Source organism: Sorex fumeus, unplaced genomic scaffold (assembly GCF_029834395.1).
Source record: "Sorex fumeus unplaced genomic scaffold, SorFum_2.1 ptg000143l, whole genome shotgun sequence".
Classification (NCBI taxonomy): domain Eukaryota; kingdom Metazoa; phylum Chordata; class Mammalia; order Eulipotyphla; family Soricidae; genus Sorex; species Sorex fumeus.
This window is the reverse complement of record NW_026606200.1, coordinates 1,848,738-1,870,435: the sequence shown is the minus strand read 5'-3', so window position 1 is coordinate 1,870,435 and position 21,698 is coordinate 1,848,738. Positions and strand designations below refer to the sequence as shown.

Genomic DNA, 21,698 nt, shown 5'->3' with positions numbered 1-21,698 from the left:
CTCGAAACCTTACCGTGAGGGAAGGCACAGTGCCGAATGTTTTTAAGAGGAAAAAAAAATAATTTTTTTTTTTTTTTTTTTTTGCTTTTTGGGTCACAGCCGGAGATGTACAGGAGTTACTCCTGGCTCTGCACTCAGGAGTTACTCCTGGCGGTGCTCAGGGGATCATATGGGATGCTGGGAATCAAACCTGGGTTGGCCGTGTGCGAGGCAAACGCCCTCCCCGCTGTGCTCTCTCTCCAGCCCAGCGCCTAATGTTTTTAAGAAGAGAAAAAAAATTTTTTTTTTTTTTGCTTTTTGGGCCACACGATGCTCAGGAGTTGCTCCTGGCTCTGCACTCAGGAATTACTCCCGGCGGTGTTCGGGGACCTTATGGGATGCTGGGGATCGAACCCGGGCCGGCCGTATGCAAGGCAAATGCCCTCCCTGCTGTGCTATCGCTCGGGCCCCAAATTATTTCTCCTTTTTGAAAGAAAGATGCTTTGTATTTTTTTCTCCCCGGGAGTGGGGAAAGACTTGGGCCACACCAGGCAGTGCTCCGGACTCACTCCTGGCTCTGTGCTCAGGGGTCGCTCCCGGAGGGGGCTCGGGAGACCACCAGGGGTGCCGGGAACTGAACTGGGGGCGACAGCGGACAAAGCAAGCGCCCGATGGCCAGCTCTGCAGGACCAAGTCGTCATTAACAGTGACCCAACAGGGCTCTGGGGGAGGGATGGGCACCCGCCGATCAGATCAGCGTGTGACCGGGACGTAAGTTTGTAAGTCTGCAACTGCACCTCACGGTGATCCAGGAGAAATAAAATCAGAATTTAAGATAAAGAAAAATTGAATGCAATGATCCAACGGGCAAACGGGGGGTGTCCGGGGGCGGGCGGGGCAGGGATGAGGGCGCAGACGGCGGCGGGGGGCGCACACGCTGCACCCCGGGACCCCCACCGGCTCCGGGGCCGTTTCCCAGGGGTCCGCCTCGCCTTGGAGAACCTGGCTCCTCGGGACGGGCAGGGGCCCCGACCCGACGGGCCCCCGGGACCCCCTCCCCGCCCCCGCCCCGCCGCCTCCCGAGGGCTCCAGCTCAGAACCGGCCCGGCCCCGCGCCCCGCCGCCCCCGCCCCCGGGACGCCCAAGCCCCGTCCCCGCGCCCCTCCCGGGCCCTCGGCGGGGCCCCGCGCCCAGGCTCGGGCTCCCGGCCCGGCGGGCGCTGACACGGGCCCGGGCCCGCCGCCCGGGGCATCCCGGCCCGCTCGGGCGCTTACCGGGGCGGCCGCCGCGTCGCCCATGGCTGCCCGCGGCGCTCCCTCGGCGGCTGGCGGCGGCGCGGCGGGGCGGGGCGGCGCGGGGCGGCGCGGGCCGGAGCGGGGCCGGAGCGGGGCCGGAACCGGGCGGCGCGGGCCGGAGCCGCCGGCCTCGGAGCGGTGCGGGGCGGCCGCGAGCTGCGTCCGAGCCACGTGCCCCGCCGGGCCTGGGACCCGCGCGCAGCGCCCCCTGCCGCCCGCCGAGCGCACGGCCGCCGCCCCGCCTCGGCCCCGCCCCGCCTCCGGGCCCCGCCCCGCCCACCACCGCCCGGCCCCGCCCCTCCCGCCTCCGGCCCCGCCCACCACCGCCCCGGGCCCCGCCCCTCCCGCCTCCGGGCCCCGCCCACCACCGCCCTGGCCCCGCCCCGCTCCCGCCCGCTAACGCCGCGCCGCGTGGACCCCAGCCCCGGACGTTGGCCTCGGACGCCAGCGAGGAGGGATGTGCGCGCTTCCGCCCGAACGCTCCCATGGCCCCCCGGGGACCGCTACGTGGTGGAGGCGAGGACACAGGGCCCTGGGAGAATTTTTTCATTAGGGACAGACACAGACACACACAGAGACAGACAGAGCTGCCTCCCGCAGGGCCCCTGGCCGCCCGCTGCACTCAGGCTGTCCCCCTTCCCTTCCCGAAGTCCTACTCAAAATCTATCTAGACCCCCCCAAGTGCTCCCATCTCACGAGAATACTCTCTCAAGTTCAGTCTCCCATTTTAAGGGCGCAAGGGCAGGATCAGGGGTCACAGCACTGCTGTGCAGACCCTACACACAAAAGTCTGGGAGTGGACACTCTGGACACAGGGTGGCCGTGTGCGGACCCACGGAAGGGCTGGGCAGTGGGCAGCACAGAGAAATGGGTGTTGCCCGGTCAACTCTAGCTACACGCTGGCACTTTGAAATGGCACCTGGGGCTGGAGAGATGGAACAGTGGTGGGCTGCTTACCTTGCAGGAGGCGGGCTCGTGTTCCATCCCCAGCGCCCCAGATGGACCCCCAGGCCCCACCAGGAGTGATCCCAAGAGTAAGCCCTGAGCACCGCTGGGCGTGGCCCCAACAATGGAAGGAAAAAGAAGCTACCTGGAAAATGGGGACACAGCATCCCTCTTGCGTGCAGAAATGAAGGGGCGATCTGAGCATGAGGGGCTCAGACGCTGAGCCGTGGGGGATAACGGCAGGCACTCCAGGGTGAGCAAGGCGCTGAGGAGGTGGGGTCCCAGGCTGGGAGAAGCAGCCTTGGGTGGGCGGGAGATGCGGACAGGTAGGGGCCCACTGGGCACGGGGATATGGCTGTGGACGAGGAAGGCTGGACAGTCACCAGGACTTGGCATTTTGGTGCCAAGTATCAGTGTGTGATGTCTCTCGCCGGCACTAATCCCGGACCGAGATGGAAGTTCCAGTTTCCCTCTCAGCAGACGGTCTGGGGCCAACAGACGGTCCCCAGCTCACAGGGCCCCTGGGGCCTTTTCTCCTCTGGAGAAGCCCCTGTTCTCACTTGAACATGTTTTCCTCTTTCTCTCCCATTTCTCCAGGAATCTTTCAATAAAAAGGATTTGTTTCAGAGCAAGCACGCAAGAGCACGTGCCCACGGGCAGTCTGCGGGCCAGCGCTGCTGACACACTCAGCCTCGGCCTGGAGCTGTCAAGCATATAACGGCCCCGGAGGCCAAGCGCGTGGGCTGAGACTAGGCGGCCTGGGGCCTCTGCACATCTCAGGTGTAAAGTGGGGTGAGTGGTTTCCACCTCAGAGGGCATGTGGGACCTGGCTGACGGGGTGCAGGGTTCCTGGGAGTCCCGGAGAGTCAGTAATACACAACCGGTTGCTCAACACATTCCCCGTTTCAAAAAAAAAAAACTTAAACTTCTGAGGAACCAGGACCCCAACCTGGACTTTTTTGGGGTTTGGGGGCTCACCTAGTGCTCAGGGGATCATATGGGGTGCCGGGGATCAACCCCCATCTGCCACGTGCGTGGCCAGTCCCCTCCCTCACCTGCTGCGTCCCTCTGGGGAGCACGGCTGTGTCCTCGATCAACAGACACAAACACCCAACTGAACACGTTTTTTGCAAGTAGCGGGTTTTATTCTAGGCAACTGCAAATGATCAGAGGGGACATCACCCATGGTCCAGGAGCCCATTCCCACCTACCTCCCCAAGGGGTTAGCACCCCTGAGACAAGTGTCTCGGGAACGGGCAACCCCCGATGAGGGAAGTGGTCATCGGAGCGGCCGCTAGAGCCCAGCGGCGTGCTAGGAAGGACTCGTGGGAGCGCTGGACACCCTGAGCACCGAGTCGCCCAGCTGCTCCCCCGCCTTCCTCTCCATCCTTTTGATTCTGTTAGCCCCCTGTGGGGCCCCCACCTGAGGGAGCCAGCCCAGACCCCTGGTCTGCAGCCTCGGCGTAAGCGGGCGGAAAGAGCCCCAGAAACGATGCCCTCCCAGAGGGCAGGCCTGGTCCCGTGCTAGGAACATCTGCGACAGCAAATTCAAGAAACGGGGCGCGGATCCACTTTCTCTTCTAGAAGCTAATTCCAAAAATGGTTCTTCGGAGCGGGGCCAGCAGTCCACTTAAATTACTCCTACTAATTACGAACAGAGACAACGAACGGGGGGGGGGGGGGGAGGTGCTTCCCGGCCCCCACCCCGGCCTGCCTCGGCCCCCGGGAAGTGTGAAAAGCGGGGGCAGGGCCGGGGAGAGGCTGGTCCCGGCTGCCTGGCCCAGTGCGTGGTCGGGCAGGCAGGGGGCAGCGGCTCTGCGGAGTCTGCGGGGGGATCAACGCCAGCCCCTCCGCCCCCACCCCAGGGTGAGGGGCTGGCGCCCTTAGAGCAGGCCGTTGGCCCGCGCGGGCTCGGGGGGCGCCCTGCCGCGCTCCCGCTGGTGGATCTTCTGGTGCTGCAGCAGGTGCTGCTTCTGCACGAAGCTCTTCTCGCACTCGGGGCAGCGGTACGGCCGCTCGCCCGTGTGGATGCGCTGGTGCCGCACCAGGTCCGACGGGTGGCTGAAGCTCTTGCCACAGTAGCCACAGATGAGGGAACTCCGGCTCTTCCGCCAGGGGATGTGGCCGGGCAGGGCCACCAGGCTGTTGGGGGAGAAGCGCTCCTGGATGCGGGGGGCGCTGGGCCCCTCCTGGGCGTGGCAGCGCTGGTGGGCGGCCAGGCTCACCTTGCAGCTGAAGCCCCGCTGGCAGACGGCGCACTGCAGCTTGGCCCTCTTGGCCTGGGGCTTGAGCCGCGGCCGGGGCCGCAGGCTCTCGGGGGGCTGCAGGCTCTCGGGGGGCTGCGGGGCCGCGTCCACCTCCCAGCCCGCGTGGGTCCGCAGGTGCGTGGCCAGCTGCTGCTTGGAGCGGAAGCCGGCGTCGCACTCGGCACAGGTGTAGGGGCGGGAGGGGCCCCTCCGCGGCTCCTGGCCCTTCGGCGGCGGCGGGGGGCCCAGGGTCCTGCCCTGGCCGGGGTCCGTGCTGCCCTCGCCGGGCTCCTCGAGGCCGAGGCCGGCGTCCCCGGAACCCGCCTCCGAGAGCACAGCGTCGGCCGCCCGGTCCCACAGCTCGGCCTGCTCCGGGCTCAGGAACACCTGCTCCTCGGCCACGCCGGAGAACTCCGCGGGCAGCTCCCCGGCGCCTTCCTGCAGGTACTGCAGCTCCTGCTTGATCATCACGCCCTCCGCTGCCGGAAGAAGAGGGGCACAGGCATCACTTCCCACCCCCTGCCGCGGCTTCGGAGCCAATCAAACGCGCGAGTTCCGGGAAGCCCGAGGGAACCAGGCGGTCCGGAGGGGAGGAGACGGCGGCTCCCAGAACGGAAACTAGACCGAGTCTCCGGAAAGGCGTGTACTGGAAACCTCAAGTCCTGTTCTTTTTTGTTTTGGTTCTGGGCCCCACCCAGCAGCGCTCAGGCGTTACTCCTGGCTCTGCACTGAGGAATCACCCCTGGTGGTGCTCGGAGCTCGAACCCGGGTCAGCTGTGTGCGAGACAAGCACCCTCCCCACTGTACCATCTCTCCAGCCCCGGCATTCTTATGACAGGGCTACGTGAGAGGTGGTAATACTGCAACTCTTCCAACTCTGTCCACGAAGTCAACCCCTGAGAAAAGGACCCCAACAACAACATGCTGGTTTGAGAGCGGGAAATGGGCAACGTGACTCTTTTAAAAACGAAACTCGGGGCTGGAGCAATAGCACATCGGGTAGGGCGTTTGCCTTGCGCACAACCAACATGGTCGACACAGGTTCGATTCCCAGCACCCCATATGGTCCCCTGAGCACCGCCAGGAGCAATTCCTGAGTGCATGAGCCAGGAGTAACCCCTGAACATCGCCGGGTGTGACCCAAAAAGCAAAAAAAAAATTTTTTTAAATTAAAAAAATAAAAACTAAACTCTACATTTTAAAATTGCAAGCGTTCGTCTCTGATCCTCTGTTCTAACACCCCCAAGTCATCACGCTTACAAAGCCCGTGGTACCTGCCACTCTCCCAGCCCGCTTCCCCAGCTGGGTCAGCCCATTGCACGGGGCGCCTCCTCACGGGGCTGAAGGACTCCAGAGACTCAACAAATGCACAGGTGTCATAGGACGCCCGGGACAACGAGATGCAGGCGAGGGGACTCGAATCAGAGACTGTTTCAAGCTCCCAAGGGCCCCAGGGAGTGAGGGTGTGGGGAGGGATAGGGGTGGAATATTCTGGAGCCGCTCACCTGGGTGGACACCAGCAGGATCGTCCTCCTCCAAGGTACCCAGCATCTCTGTCTCCAACTCCGCCTCTCCGTCCGACTGGCCCAGGACCTCTGGGGGAAACGCACAGAGTGAGCGCAGGCAGTAAAGGCTCGAGCCGCCCCCTGCAGGGGGACCAGGCTCAGACTCAGAGGCGCAGGGCTGCTGCTTTGGACACTTCCTCCCTCCCCCCTCCCTTTTCTGTTTCTTAGGCTGCACCCAGCAATGCTCTGGGGTTCCTCCTGCATTCAGGAACCACTCGTGATGATGCTCAGGGGACCACAGGGAATGCCGAGGACGGAAGCCGGGTGGGTCGCAGGCAAGCGAGAGCCCGACCCGATGTGCTTGAACCCACTGCAGCCCCGATTCCTGTCACTTTCTCCAGGTGGTTTGGGACAGTCAGAAACCAGATCCACTGGAACGACGCATCTGCTAGCTGATGTCCAATGCCTCTTCAGGAGTCACAGGCTTTATTACTTTGATTTACACTGGGGGGTGTGTGTCTGGACTGACGGGCACTGCTCAGGCGACCAGAGGTGTAGGGACAGAACCCCAGGCACCCCCTTTTCACAACTGTTGTTTTTTGTTTCGGAGTCATACCCATGCTCAGGAACTGCTCTTGGCAGTGCTCAGGGGACCATATGGGATGCCAGGAACTGATTTCCAGTTGGCTGAGCGCAAGGCAAACGCCCTACCCGTTGTGCGTTCTTCCACAGCCTCTAGCCTCCCGGTGAACCATCTCCCTGGTCCTATTTCTCAATCTTTACTATTCATTACTAGTTTACTTATTTAGATGGTTGGAGGTCAAACCCAGAGCCTCACACATGCAAGCCCCGCAATCAACACTGAATGTCATTCCTGACAAATGGATCCAGGCTTTGAAAGGCTGTCTTCTGTACAGCATGTGTTTTGAAGGTAAAAGCCAGTATCTCACAGAAGTCTCCTACACAGCGCTGCTAACAGCCACAGAACAGGAAGTGACATCACAAGGACTGGGCCTCACCACAGGGTAAATGTCGAGAAAACCTGGTGAGCCGCTGCTGGCAGCCTCATGCATGCCAAGAAACAAGCATCCGCGTCAACAGTCAGAATACAAACAACAGCGTGAGTCACCCAACTCAACATTGCATCTGATGACACCTACACACGAGACAGCACCGAGAACTGACTCCTGGGGCTGAGGCGTAATACAGGAGCAAGGCCTTGGACGCGCCGACCCAGGCTCAACCCCCAGCACCACATCTGGTCCCACAGGTAATGCTGGGAGTGATCCCCGAGCACAGAGCCAGGAGTGACTCCCGAGAACCACCCGGTGTGGCCCCAAAACAAACACAAAAAAAGAAGTGACCGTGAAACTGCAGAGAAGAAATGCAGACCACACGGTGACACTCTTCCCAGGGGTCCCAGTGGAGGCCCTGGAGACGCCACTTCTCAAAGGGACACCAGCCAACGGGGACCCACCCAGAGTCGGCCGGAATCCCAGGGAGCGTGCGACCCGGGAGCACCGCCACTTACTCAGGGACACCAGCGTCTCGTAGTTGCTCTTCATCACGTTTCTGTAAAGCTCCTTCTGCCAGTCCTCCAGGTTCTCCCACTCCTGCTCGGAGAAGCACAGGCCGTCGTTGTCCAGAGACCGGGACGCCTGCAAGCACAGACAGCACAGGGAGCGCGCGTCAGCCGCGAAGACAAAGCAGCAGCCGAGCCCAGGAAGAGGCCGGGTTCGAGGAGCCGCACGGCGCCGACTCCCCAGGGACGCTACCTTGGGGGTCTCGGCCTTGCTGCCCGGCGGCAGCCGCAGGACCCAGAAGTTGCGGTTCCGCAGCAGGTTCTCCATGTTCTCCAGGCGCCGCTGCAGCAGCCCGTACTCCTGCAGCAACGTGCCCAGCACGGCCCACTTGCCCTCCAGCTGCTGGCCCAGCTCGGCCGCCGTCTTCTCGCAGTCGGCCAGCTTCTTCTCGGCGCTGCCCGCGCGGCCCTCCAGCCTCTGCAGCCGGGCCGCCTGGGCCTCCACCTTCTTCTCCACGGCCTGGACGGCGGCCACCACGGTCCAGAGCGAGATCTCGGAGGTCTGGAAATAGGGGCTCTTCTCCGTGGCCGGTGGGGACAGCGAGGACGAAGGCAGGGGTGTGGCGCGGCGCTTCCTCCTGTGCTGAAGAACCAGAGGCCACGGGGCGGTGAGGGGCGGGAAGCAGAGCTCAGAGCAGGGCCCCGCCGCAGGGCCCAGCCTGGAAACCGGCCTTCGGAGGCCAGCCAGGCCCCCCACGCCCCAGTGGGGGTGAATTTCGTTTCAAAGGCTTGGGCTTTTGCACTGTGACGCTGCCTTATAGACACATCCATACGTCAGAATAATACTGGGAAACAAAAAGAACAAATTATGCAAAACGCCACAAGCCAGCAATAAGCTGTTAGGATAGAGGAGTACTTCCTGGAACGCTTTTTACTTCCAACCGAGCTGCAACCGCTCTGGCCGGCTCCCAGGCTCACCGTGTGCGGGCCCCCCCCGCCCAAACGCCACTCCCACTGGCTGCTCCACCGCCCCTGCCAGGTGCCCCCAAACGCCCATGCCGTGGCCCTGTGGCTCGCAGCCCTCCTGCAACCACACCCCCGAGACTGCGTCCCTCCTCCCCTCATCCTCGCGCACTAGGGCTGGGGTGGGGATGGCGCGGAGACACCAACAGCGAACCGTGCTCGCACACTTCCCTAACACCTCTCATCATCACGGCCCGTCCGCGCAAGTCGGGAAAGCGCCGGACTTGAGGTTCCAACCCCAGGAACCCTGCGGCAGCCCCATCTCAGCAGCACACACGTACTGTCTCGAATCCCGTGCCCCCCGACCCCCGTGTTTTTTTTTTTTTTTGGCCATACCCAGCAATGCTGGATCAATAGCACAGCGGGTAGGGCATCTGCCTCGTGTGCAGCCGGCCCGGCCGAGCCAGATTTGATTCTTCCACCCCTCTCGGAGAGCCCGGCAAGTTACCAAGAGTTATCTCGCCCACACGGCAGAGCCTGGCAAGCCACCCGTGACGTATTCCGTATGCCAAACACAGTAACAAGTGTCACAATGGAGACGTTACTGGGCCTGCTCGAGCAAATAGATGAACAACAGTAGGACAATGGTACAATGCTACCCAGCGATGCTCAGGGGTTATTCCTGGCTCTGCACTCAGGAATTAGCCCCTGCGGTGCTTAGGGGATCATATGGAATGCCGACGATTGAACCCAGTCAGTCGTGTGCAAAGCCAACGCCCTCCCCGCTGTGCTGTTGCACCTGCCCCCTTGTTTTTTTTGTGCCATGCGTGGCAGTGCTCAGGGCTGACTCCTGGCCCTGCACTCGGGAACCCCTCCTAGAAGCTCTCGGGGGGAACGATACGGGTTGCCGGGGATGGAACCCAGGTTGGCTGCTTGCCAGGCAAGTGCCCTCTCCACCGTACTACCCCTCTGGCATACAGAGCGTTTCAGAAACCAGCAAGTCACTGGGCCAGAGTGGTAATGCAGTAGGTAGGATGTTTGTCCTGCACGTGGCTGATCGAAGTTCAACCCCCGGCACCCCACAGGGTCCCCTGAGCCCAGCAGGAGTGATCCCTGAGCGCAGAGCCAGGAGTAAGCCCGGAGCACAGCTGGGTGGCTCCCCGCCCTCAAAAAAGAACAAGTCTCAGTGGAGACGCCTGCTTCCTCTGACTCCCTCGCATCCAAGAAGCCAAGTGACCTGCAACAGAATCCTCGAGCCACGAGGAACCGGCTTCTAGGCAGGCGCCACTTGTTTGGCTTTGGGGCCACACCCAGCAGTGCTCAGGGCTTACTTCTGGCTCTGCGCTCAGGGATCGCTTCCAGCGGGCTCGAGCTGGGGCTGGAGCCTGGGTCGGCCCTCCCCACTGTCCGAGGGCTCCAACGTGGAGCCTGCACGCTCGGCGAGGTGGCCAAGAAAAAGGGGAGCTGCAGCAGACGCGCACACACGCTCCCTTTCCCTCACACTCTCCTCACGTTTTTCTTTTCTTCCTCTTCTCCTTTTTTTCCCCCTCTTTTACAATTTTGGGGCAACACCTGGCAGTGCTCAGGGCTTACTCCTGGCTCTGCACTCAGAAATTGCTCCAGAAATACACCACATAGGGTGTAGGGGATTGAACCTGGGTCAGCCGTGTGCAAGGCAAGTGCCTTACCCGTTGCGTTATTGCCCTCGGCCCCTCTCCTTACAGTTTTCTGAACAAGACTAGTTTATTGGGGGCCAGAGATGTAATACAGTAGGTAGGGCGCTTGCCTTAAACGCAGCCCCAGCATGGGTTCAATCCCTGGTTCCCCGCCAGGAGTAATCACTGAGTACACTGTCAGCAGCGAGCCCTGAGCACTACCAGGTGTGCGCATGCTTGTGTGTGTTTGTGTGTGTGCGTGTGTGTGCAAGCACATGTGATCTCCCTCCCAAAAAATCAACTCCTGTAGTTTTTGTGTTTTTATGTGAATGTGTGTGTGGGTGTGTGTGTGGGGGGGGTATTCCTTCTGGAATTTCAATGTCCTACTTCAGGCATGACAATCTAAATTTCTGAAATTTGAGCCACAGATACTAAGTAGCTAGGGAGCTACCCTGCATGCAGCCAACCTAGGTTCAATCCCCGTCATCCCACAGGGTCCCCCAAGCCCGTCCGGGAGTGACTCCTGAGCACAGAGCCAGGTCTAAGCCCTGAGCATAAGTGGATGTGTTCCAAAACACACAAATAAATAAAATTTTGAAATCTCAGGACAAGGGTTAAAGGTTTTGCCTTGCTTGCAATGGACCCCAATTTGGTCCCTGCACCATACATGGTCCCCAAGCAGCATCAGGGGTCACCTCTGAGCTTAAGAGTTAGGAGTAGTGGGGCTGGAGTGATAGCACAGCGGGTCGGGCGTTTGCCTTGCAAGAGGCCAACTCAGGTTCGAGTCCCAGCATCCCATATGGTCCCCTGAGCACCGCCGGGAGTAATTCCTAAATGCAGAGCCAGGAGTAACCCCCCTGTGCATCGCCGGGTGTGACCCAAAAAGCAAAAAAAAAAAAAAGAATTAGGAATAGTCCGTGAACATCCCTGGGTATGGCCCAAAACTAACCTAAAGCTAAATAAAAATGAGGGGGGTGGTGGCATCAGCACGTCAACCTGTCCCAGCGGGGCAAATACATCAGCAGCCTGATGGTGCCTTCAGGCTTCCTGATACCCCCACAACTGCCGCTGTGCCTCTGGCCGGACCCCAACAACTTGGGACCAAGTTTACCACGAGATTAAATGGCCAAAAGTTAGGTAAGTGGGAGCTACGCCCACAAACCACCTCCGGCTCAGCTATACAAACTCGCTGATCAGCCTTATCTCAGAGACCCATAAATAAATCTCGAACGAGATCAAAAGCCGAAGTTAATCTTGGACCCCCACAAGGCTGAGCACACCTAGGTAAATCGGAGGGGGGTGGGTCAGCCTGCTGCCCACCCAGAGCCCCCAACAGTCACTTGCCCCCACAAATCAAAATTGCTGCCACACCCCGAGCCTGACTCAACCGTCTCGGGAGGGACCTCACCAAGATACGATCTGCTGAAAATTCGGGTATGCGGGTTTTATGACTGAAATCTCCAGGCTTTCTCGGAGGTGGGACAGGCCACCTCCCCCCACTTCCCAATACTCCTGGAAGTACTGGCAGTCACCTCCAAGAACCAATTCCAGTGCTCCCACGTCAGCTCTTCTACCAGCCTCGTTCCAGAGAAATGAAATCTCGAAAGAGATCAAAAGCTGCAGTTAATCTTGGACCAGTGCATGGTTGAACAGACTGAGATGAATCGGGGGGGGGGGGGGGGGGGGGGGGAGGGGTGAGCCTAGTGCCCGCCCAAGCAGAGCCCCTGGTAGCCGCTTCCTCCCATAATCCAAAATCGCCACCATACCCCTGGCCTGACTCCATCTATCCTAGGTTGAACCTTACTACTGAGACACAATCTACTGAAAATTCGGGTATGCGGGTTTTGTGACTGACATCTCCAGGCTTTCTCGGGGTCAGGATGGGCTACCTCCCCCCATCTCCCTGTACTTCCAGAAGTCTCGGCAGTCACATCCACACTCCAAAGCTGCCACCCAGTTAAAAAGCTACTCCAGCCTTACTGTCCCGATAAAAACACTGACATCATGACCTCTCGGCACCTCTATGTATTGCAAACCATAATACACAAAAGGAAACGGAGAGAGAGAGCAACAAGGAAAGTGTCTCCCATAGAGGCAGGGTGGGGTGCAGTATTGGGGGATGCTGGGAGGGAAATGGGGGACGCCGACGAAGGGAAATGTGCACTGGTGGAGGGATGGGTGCCGGGTCATTGTGTGACTGAAACTCAATTATGAACAGCTTTGTAACGGTCTATCTCGTGGATATTCAATTTTTAAAAAAATTTAAAATAAAAAGGAATGTGGCATTCATGCCCACTTCGACCAGCTTAATCAGTGGCTGAATAAATAGCAGTTCTCCTACACTTAAAAAATAAAAATAAATATGAAATCCTCTCATTCATTTTGATAGCCTCGAGCGGGCTTCTTAAGCTTTTTCAACTCTTGGCCCCTTTTAATTTTATTTATTTTTATTTGTTTTGGTTTTGAGGCTACCCCACTGGTGCTCAGGGCTGATTCCTGGCCCGGCACTCAGGAATCATTCCGAGAGGTGCTCGGGGGACCAGGTGGGGAACTGTGGATTGAACCCTGGTCGGCAGCATGCAAGCCCTATGCTCTATACTGTCTCTACAGCATCTCACTTTTTTAAAAATTTTTATTAGTGAGACACCATGAGGTACAGTTGTAGACTTACAAATTTTTGTGCTTGGGTTTCGATTATACAATGACCAAATACCCACCCCTCCACCAGTGCCCATTACCACTTTTTAATTGAGAAAGTTTTACACAACCCCTGGAGTACAGCTATACAATAGATACACAAACTGTTTACTGATTATAAATCATAAAATCATTTCAGGGCCAGAGTCACAGTACAAAGGTCAAAGCTGCTCCCTGCAAGCAGCCAAGACTGGCTCTTTCCCGAGCACTGCAACTGCCACCACACCAAACCGGACCGCACAGCCACCACGTCTCCAATCTCACACAGCTGTCAGCCCAGCAGGGTCCTGGCTGCGCTGGTGGGAAAGTCGTGCAGAAGTCCACCAAGCTCAGTGAACCAAAACAGTAACACAGAGGGCCCAAGGAGCACCAAGCAGCTCAGCCCTTCCTCAGGCAACGACTTCAGTAGCAGCCCCGAGACAGAACAATGATCACTCATCGACTTTTACTGATCGAAGTAATTCCATTTGCCTTTGTGTTGTAACAAATATCTGAAGTAAATGATTTTGTGCCTGCTTAGGGAGCACACTGGGGTGGGGTGGGGAGTGAAACTGGGGTTACTGGTGGAGGGAAGGTTGCACTGGTGGGAAGACAGGTGTCGGAACAGTTAATGTCTGAAACAACTGTATTATGAATGACTTGGTAAATCCGTGTTAAAAAAAAAAAATAAGGATTCCTTTTGGAGAGCTTCTTAGTCCCTTGCTATTTTAAACCCATTGAAACGCGATCACTGAATGACTGAAACTCAATTATGAAAGCTTTGTCTTTTTTTTTTAAATCTCACGGTGATTAAAAAAAAATTCCACTGAAACTGTCACAGGGCCTTTGCACTCACTAGCTCTCTGCCTGAAATAAATTACTGCCTTATGCTTGCACCCTCACTTAATTTGGGCCTCAGTTTAAATGCGAACACCCCAAAGAAAAGATCTTTAACAACATAAAAATGTAAATAAAGGGTTAAAAGAGACATCGCCAAACTTTTAAAAAGTTACAGGACCCCGCGTGGGGTTGTTACCCCAATTTTAAGAAGCTGGGGCCTGTGGAGTTCATGCACAATTCAATCAGCTAATCAGTGGCTGAATAAATAGCAGTACTTCTACATTAAAAAAAAAAAAAGAAGAAGCTGGGACCTTGAACACCTTCCTTGCCACCTGCCCTGCCCGTTCCCTGCATTACTACTGCCAAAATGACTCACACACACGCACGTGCACTGCAGACACACACACCCATCCACAGTGCACATGACCTAACAGTTCCGGGAACGGAGAGGCGGTGCTGGACAGTGCCAGGGACTGAACCCCAGGCTTCGTGGCTCTGTCACTGAGTCACATCCCTCTGGCCCCATCCATTATTTCTCCTGTCCTTTCCCATCTTTTTTTTTATTCTACGGTAACTTCTTATTGTGAATTCATTTATCTTGGACTTTACATATAAAAATCATGGGAGGTCTAAGTGAAATAAAGATTCCTCTGGGGACGCAGCAGTGAATCCCAGAAGACAGCAGCTCGCCAGAGATCTCTCCGGATGCCGTGGCAAGCCAGTGTCACGGGGGGCACCTCAGATGGAGCGGGGTCCCAGCTCTGCCCGCTCCAGATGAGCCCCTGGTGGCCACAAGCTTTCTAAAGGAAAAAACCAGGCACCCGAGAACAGGGTCTGAAGACGCCAGGCCACAAGGCGCAGAGATGGCTGTCCCTTCCCATGTCCCCTAACATTCAGGGTCCTGGCTGTCACGCCCCGGAACTGCCTCTGGGCCATATTTAAGGGTGCCACCTTCCTTGATCCAGAGACTCACAAAAGAATCTCAAAATAATGATGGTGGTGGGGTTGGTGTTGATCTACTGAATGTAATCAATGCACCTGAACAGTCTCAAGAAAATAAAATTAAAAATAAAAGGTTCCCCTGGAGATTTCTACAGTTTGTTGTCTACTATTTCTAACCGTTGAGTAGTCGACATTTCCGGGAAGGTGCCCACACAGGGCTGCCCAGGAGTGGCCCTCCAACGGGCAACTATCTCCTGCACTGCATGGCCAAAAGGACGCTACTTGTGGCGGGGTTCCGGGGTCACTCCTGGCTGTGCCCAGGGACTGCACCGGGGCTGACCACAAGCAAGGCGAGTGAGCTAACTCCCACATTCTGCAGCCCCTGGCTTTAAATTCCCAGCTTGAGGGGCAGAGCCACCAGCCGGCAGTAAGTTGCCGCACTTACCCATCCAGGGAATATGGGCATATGGTCCCCTGCACCCACCAGGAGTGAGCCCTGGGCACAGCTGGGTACAGCCCCAAATCCCCAAAAGAAATACACATAAATCAATTCCCAACTGAAGGGCCACCAGATGCCCCAGATCAGCCAGACGGACACCACCGGGCCCCAATTCGAACCCTCCTGCCCAGCCGTCCAAAGGCAAGGCGGGGGGGGCTGGAGAGACAGCACAGCGGGTAGGGCGTTTGCCTTGCACGCGGTCGACCCGGGTTCGATTCCCAGCATCCCGTATGGTTCCCTGAGCACCACCAGGAGTAACTCCTGAGTGCATCGCCAGGAGTAACCCCTGTGCACCACCAGGAGTGACCCAAAAAGAAAAATAATATCCAAAGGCAAGGCAGAACTCCACACCTGCAGAGGCTGCCTGGACACAGAAACGCGCCCCAGGATCCCTGCAATCTGCCCTGGGTGTGCCCGTTGGATGAGCCCTGAGGGGTCGGGCAGGGGCCCACGCCCACTTGGACTCCGCACTTGGCTCAGGGGCAGCGAGGGCCGCCGACCTCTCTCTGTGTCCGTCCTCAAAGTCCCCTGCAGCTTCCCCAGGAGCAAGCACTGCTCCCCGACTCTCCCTCCGGGGACCCCAACCCCCCCAGAGGAGGACCCCAATGCTGGCACAATCCCTGCACATGGGAGCCCGGGGTCAGCCCCAAGCACCCAGGAAAGGTGTGGGTGGCCCCAGCTGAACCCCCAAAGAAGACCGTGCAAAAGGCTGTGCTGGACAGCGGGTAGGGCGTTTGCCTTGCACGCAGCCGACCCAGGTTCGATTCCCAGCATCCCATAGGGTCCCCCAAGCACCGCCAGGAGTGATTCCTGAGTGCACGAGCCAGGAGTAACCCCCTGTGCATCGCCGGGTGTGACCCCAAAAGCAAAAAAACAAAACAAAACAAAAGCCTGTGCTGGAAACCAGTGAGGTGGGGCGGGAGGAGGGGGCTAGTCAGCGGATAACAGCGTGTGCACCCCGGGGTGCTCCCCCTGCACCGCCTGCAGAGCCCGGCACGCCCCCCCCACGCCCCCAACAAACAGGATCCAGTTAACTGTGTCAGAGATAAACGTGAGCCAGCCGGCGCCGAGCGCTCAGCAGGCTGGAGGCAGGACCCGCTCCCACGCGTGACCCTGACCGGGGGTGGGCAGCAGAGTGGTTCGCCATTCCCCCTCCCCCAACAACTCCGGGGCTGGAGCGCTAGGGCACCACCGGCGGGGACCCGGGTTCGAGTCCCGGGAGCGCAGAGCCAGGGGCTCAGCCCCGAGCATCGCCAGGGGGCGGCCCCCAAAATACAGAACCCCAATCCCAGTAACTCCATCCCCCCCCCAATCCCGCTACCTGCGCGGCTGGGGGGGGGGGAGCCGGCTCCAGAGGGGGGGCGCGGCACGAACTTTCCAGAGCGCCCGGGCGTCAATCCAGCCCTTCCCGAGGGTCCCCGTCAGTGGAGGGAGGGGAAGGGGGAGGGGGTGGCGCTGGGGGGGGTCTCTTCCTGGAAAGGGGGCGGGGGGCGCCCCACGGACGCCCAAGTGGGGGGCGGGGACCCGCGCCGCCGCCGCCGCCGACTTCCTCGGCCCCGCGCGCCGCCGGCTGAGGGTCGCGGGGGTCGCGGGGGTCGCGCGCGCGGCCCCGGGAGCCCCCTCCCCACGCGACCCGCCGCCGCTCACCCGTGCAGGCGCCGCCTCCGCCATGGCTGTCGCCGCCGCCGCCGCCGCCGCCGCGCCCACTGCCCTCAGCTGCGCGCCCGTCGCTGGGCGCCCCGGCCCCCCGCGCGCCGCGCCCCGCGCCGTGTTGACACAGAGTGCATTGTGGGAGCGCGCGCGGCGCTTCCGGGGAGAGCGGCGGCCGCTTCCGCGCCGGCTCCTCGCGCGCCGCCCCCTGCGGCCGGAGGGTGAACTGCAGTCCCTGGCGGCGCTCTCGGGCTTCCGGCTCAGCTCGCGCCTCTCCCCGACCCCCGCCCCCACCCCCACCCCCACCCCCACCCGTGCTTTTTTTTTTTTTCTTTTTGGGTCACTCCCCGCGATGCACAGGAGTTACTCCTGGGTCATGCACCCAGGAATTACTCCTGGCGGTGCTCAGGGGACCCTATGGGATGCTGGGAATCGAACCAGGGTTGCGTGCAAGGCAAACGCCCTACCTGCTGTGCTATTGCTGCAGCCCCTGCTTCATGCTTTGAGGGATTAGGAAACTGTTTAACAATTGGACCAGAGGGGCTGGAACAATAGCACAGTGGGTAGGGCCTTTGCCTTGCACGCAGCCGACCCTGGTTTGATTCCCAGCATCCCATAGGGTCCCCTGAGCACTGCCAGGGGTGATTCCTGAGTGCAGAGCCAGGAGTAATAACCGCTGTGCGTCGCCAGGTGTGACCCAAAAAGAAAAAAAAAAAAACCCTGAGCACTGCTAACTGTGCCCCGCTTCCCCCAGGCCCCGAAAGATAGCTGAGCACCGTGGAAGGGTGGGGGAGGGTCCCCAAAACAAACAAATAAATGAGTAAAAGGCCCTCCCGTTGATCATCGATTTGCTCGAGCGGGCCCAGTAACGTCTCCATTGGAGACTTTGTTGTTACTGTGTCTGGCATATCGAATACTCTCGGTAGCTTGCCGGGCTCTCCGAGAGGGGCGGAGGAATCGAACTCGGGTCGGCCATGTTGGCCGCTTGTAAGGCGAACGCCCTACCCGCTGTGCTATAATAATAAAAGGGGTAAGTACAGGGTGCTTGCCTTGGATGTTACCCCCATTTGGATATCCGGCAGCACCTGACCCCTAACCTCAAAACTAGGAGTAGCCCCTAGCACCTGAGATATGACCCAATCCCGTCCCCACACCAAAACTGGGAGTTGCATCTTATTAAATACTTGCTCTAGAATACTTGCTCTATGCCAGGTCCCACAAAAGCACTTTGTGGTTTTTTTGTTTTGTTTTTATGGGGTTTTTTTTTTTTTTTTGCTTTTTGGGTCACACCCGGCAATGCACAGGGGTTGCTCCTGGCTCTGCGCTCAGGAGTTACTCCTGGCGGTGCTCAGGGGATCATATGGGATGCTGGGAATCGAACCCTGGTCAGCCAGGGTTTGCAAGGCAAACGCTCTACCCCGCTGTGCCACAAAAGCACTTTGCATACAGTATTTATTTTTGTTTTTGTTTGAGGGCGACACCCAGTGGTACTCTGGGCTTACTCTTGGCTCTAAGCTCAGGGATCACACCTGGCAGAGCTGGGGGGACCAGCTGGGGATCAAATCTGTATCAACTGCGTTCAAGGCAAGTACTATTGTTCCAGCCCCCGCCGACACATCTTGGGGTTGACATTTCCTGTTCTTACTCTCTGCTTGCGCTTCAGTGATTCAAAAATATTTATGAGTGCTGGAAAGATAGTATAGCAGCCAATCCAGGTCCAATCCCCACCACCACATACGATTCCCTGAGCACTGCCAGGAGTGGCCCCAAAAATAAAGGAAAGTTAAATTAAAACCAAACACAGCAGGGGGTATGGTGCCGCCAGCAGGTCACTCTGTACCTGTGAGGCGAGTGCATCAGAGCCTGATGGCGCCTTCAGACTTCCAGATACCCCAAAATTGCTGCTGTGCCTTTGGCCAGACCCAAAACTTGGGGCAAAGTTTACCAAGAAAGTAAACGGCCAAAAATTAGGTAGTTGTGGAAATCATCTGCCCCACAGGTAGGGGGACGGTGTGGGACGGGGGTATACTGGGTTTTTTGGGGGTGGAGAATGGGCACTAGTGAAAGTACAGGTGTTTTGGGCTGGAGAGATAGCACAGCGGGTAGGGCGTTTGCCTTGCACGCAGCCGACCCGGGTTCGATTCCTAGCATCCCATATGGTCCCCCGAGCACCACCAGGAGTAATTCCTGAGTGCATGAGCCAGGAGTAACCCCTGTGCATTGCCGGGTGTAACCCAAAAAGCAAAAAAAAAAAAAAAACCAGAAAGTACAGGTGTTTCATTGCATGACCGAGACTTAAACCCGAAAGCTTTGTAACTGCTCTCATGGTGATCCAATAAATAAAATTATAAAAAAATGAAAAAAAATTAAGGTGGAGTTCATGCCCAATTCAATCAGCTAATCAGTGGCTGAATAAATAGCAGTACTCCTACATAAAAAAAAAAACACACAACAAAATTCATAGCACTGATCTAGATACAGTGGAGGGACAATACAAAGAAACACACAGTTAACTTGTGAACTAATGAAAACAAGGCTATTTCAGACAATGATTTTCATGATGGGAAAGTTTGAGCAGGAAATTTTGAGAGAGAGATGGGAAAGATTGAGCACTGGGATGGGGGAAGATGTTAGCATGTTTCTCTGAGGAGGTCATGTCTGAACCAAGACGCCCAGTGTTTGGTTCACGGAGCCAGTCCTGGAGCAGAATTTCCTGTCAATCTTAATTAAGAGCTTGGGCTCTGGGGAAGAGCTTCCTGCCTATCATGTTATGGGGAAGTTCATTGTCTGTCTCTATAGAGATGAACAGTCACAAATTAAATCACTATGGTGGCCCTCGTGTGGGTACAGAGTGAATAAATGGTAGCATGGCCAGACAACTGCCCACACCTCGGATAGCCAGCGTGTGGGGTGAAGGAGAGGATCTAAAACAGGGCTAGTGGGACTGGAGTAATAGCACAGCAGGTAGGGTGTTTGCCCTGCACGTGGCCGACCCGGGTTCAATTCCCAGTATCCCATAAGTATCCCATATGGTCCCCTGAGCACCGCCAGGGGTAATTCCTGAGCGCAGAGCCAGGAGTAACCCCTGTGCATTGCTGGGTGTGACCCAAAAAGCAAAATAAAAATAAAATAAAAATAAAACAGGGCTAGTGGGGCTGGAGCTATCCAGTACAGCGGAAGGGGTTTGCCTTGCCTGCAGCCAACCCGGGTTCAATCCACAGCATCCCATATGGTCCCCCAAGCACTGCTAGGAGTAACCCCTGAACATCACTAAGTGTGACCCGAAAAAAAAGGGAAAAATGTTTTTAAACAGGGTTCACTTGGATGGCCCAAGGCCATCATCTCAGATATGTGACAGGGTGTGTGTGTGTGTGTGTGTATTCTGAGCTAGGGCCCTTACCCCACTCTGGCATCCACGACCCTCCAATCTGCAACTGGAGTTCAGGTCCCTCTTCCCAGCTTGTCTCCGGCCAGCCAGTTCCTTTGCATCTGGCTCTGTTGGCCAGGGACCACTGAGCACCAATCCCTGTACCACCCACCCAACAGGGGCTCAGCATGCCTGAACAAAATCACTTTTCTAAACTATTCTGGATTCCATGGAAGAAGCCCCCAAAGAGGCCCAAAACTCCTCCAGCCTCTTCCTTCCGGCGGCCCCATGCTTTGGAGTGGCTTGGTTCACGCTCCAGTTTGATCTCACAAGTTCCTCACAAGTACCCTTAGGCCCTTCCCCCTTGAGTCCCCTCCCCCCTTCCCCCCCATTTGCTTGCAGATCTCGATTGCACATCGCAAGGTGGGTCCAGACACCCTGCAGGTGCTAGCGTACCCCACTTTCAGCTGTGCTCACTGCGGAGTTCCCGAAGCAGCTTCTGAGTGAAGTGTGCGCCCAGGCAGGAAGGCAGGACACTGTGGCTGCGTGTACCAGTCCTCAGGCTGAGGGCCCAGGGATGAGGCCACCAGCTACCCAGGAAGCCAGTGCGGGTCTGGAGGACCCCGGAAGTTCTTAGAGTAGGTTCTCAACAGGGAAAAATGGTATTTTCCTCTTTGACTTGTCTTTTTATTACGATTTGTTTTTTTACCGCATGCATGAGTATTTGAATTCAAAGCATTTTAATGAACACAGTATCAGAAGGAAAATAAAAATTCCCCCCCACCACCTCCAGCTAGACGCTGTCTTGCTGCAGAGCAGACCACCCTGTCCGCCCTGGGGCATCGCCAGCTCGAATCTGCCGTGGGGGGCTCACTGAGGGCGCCCCACAGCGGGACTAGAGGCTGGGGTCACTGGGCGTGGGGCTGAGGCACTGACAGGAGAGCCGACCGCTGCCCCCTCGGGCGAGCCCCGGGCCTCTTTGGAAATCAGCTCCTTGAGGGTAAAAGGAAAGGGACCCGCGAGCCGGTGTCTCAGGGGAGGCGTCTCCCCTCCTCATCCCTCCAAGAGCCGGGGGAAGGGGAAGGGGGACCCGCTGGTCGCCTGAGCTTGCCACTGTGTGGTCCCCCTGAGCATCACCAGGAATGACCCCCGGTACGAGCTGGGAGCAGCTCCTGTGGCCCCCAAACAAAAACAAGCTGGTCTTATTTTCCTTGTTTTATTTATTTTTTTAAACTTATTTCATTTTTAGTTTTTGGTTCTTGGGCCACACCTGATGGTGCTCAGGCATCACTCCTGGTGGAGCTCGGAAAACCGGATAAGGATGCTGGGGATTGAATCCGGGCCGGCCGCGGACGAGGAAAGCGCCCATCCTGCTGAACCATCTATCCGGCCGGCAAAAAAATGCCTACTGTGTGTCTTGGGCCACATCGGGTGGTGCTGGGAAGAAGACCCCGCGGACGGGCTTCCTCAGGCCTCACCCCGAGATTCTGCAGTCCCGAGTGTGGTCCCCACTCGGGGACTAGGCTTCCCTCCCGCCCTCACTGACCTGCACACATCGTCCGTCATCCTGTAAGCAGGGCAGGGCAGTGTAAGGGGGACCCCCCACCCCCAGTT

General features: G+C 57.9%; 1 protein-coding gene across 1 annotated transcript; it reads right to left on the bottom strand.

Moving 5' to 3' along the window:
- Nucleotides 1–4,031: 4,031 nt before the first annotated feature.
- ZNF212 (zinc finger protein 212) lies at nt 4,032–16,837 on the bottom strand. The gene is made up of 5 exons (XM_056106750.1): nt 16,715–16,837; nt 7,746–8,135; nt 7,502–7,628; nt 5,971–6,060; nt 4,032–4,944 (listed from the first exon to the last, which is right to left on the bottom strand). Exons 1-5 carry the CDS (start codon nt 16,736–16,738, stop codon nt 4,103–4,105), a joined length of 1,473 nt encoding a protein of 490 aa, XP_055962725.1. The 5' UTR covers nt 16,739–16,837; the 3' UTR covers nt 4,032–4,102.
- Nucleotides 16,838–21,698: the final 4,861 nt, after the last annotated feature.

Excerpts from the sequence above, each read along its gene's own strand:
- ZNF212 (XM_056106750.1), bottom strand. The coding sequence starts at position 16,738 with ATGGCGGAGGCGGCGCCTGCACGG. Across the intron at positions 7,629-7,745 it reads GCAAGGCCGAGACCCCCAAG|GCGTCCCGGTCTCTGGACAA; the intron begins GTAGCGTCCCTG and ends CTGTGCTTGCAG. Across the intron at positions 6,061-7,501 it reads CGAGACGCTGGTGTCCCTGA|AGGTCCTGGGCCAGTCGGAC; the intron begins GTAAGTGGCGGT and ends CGTTTCCCCCAG.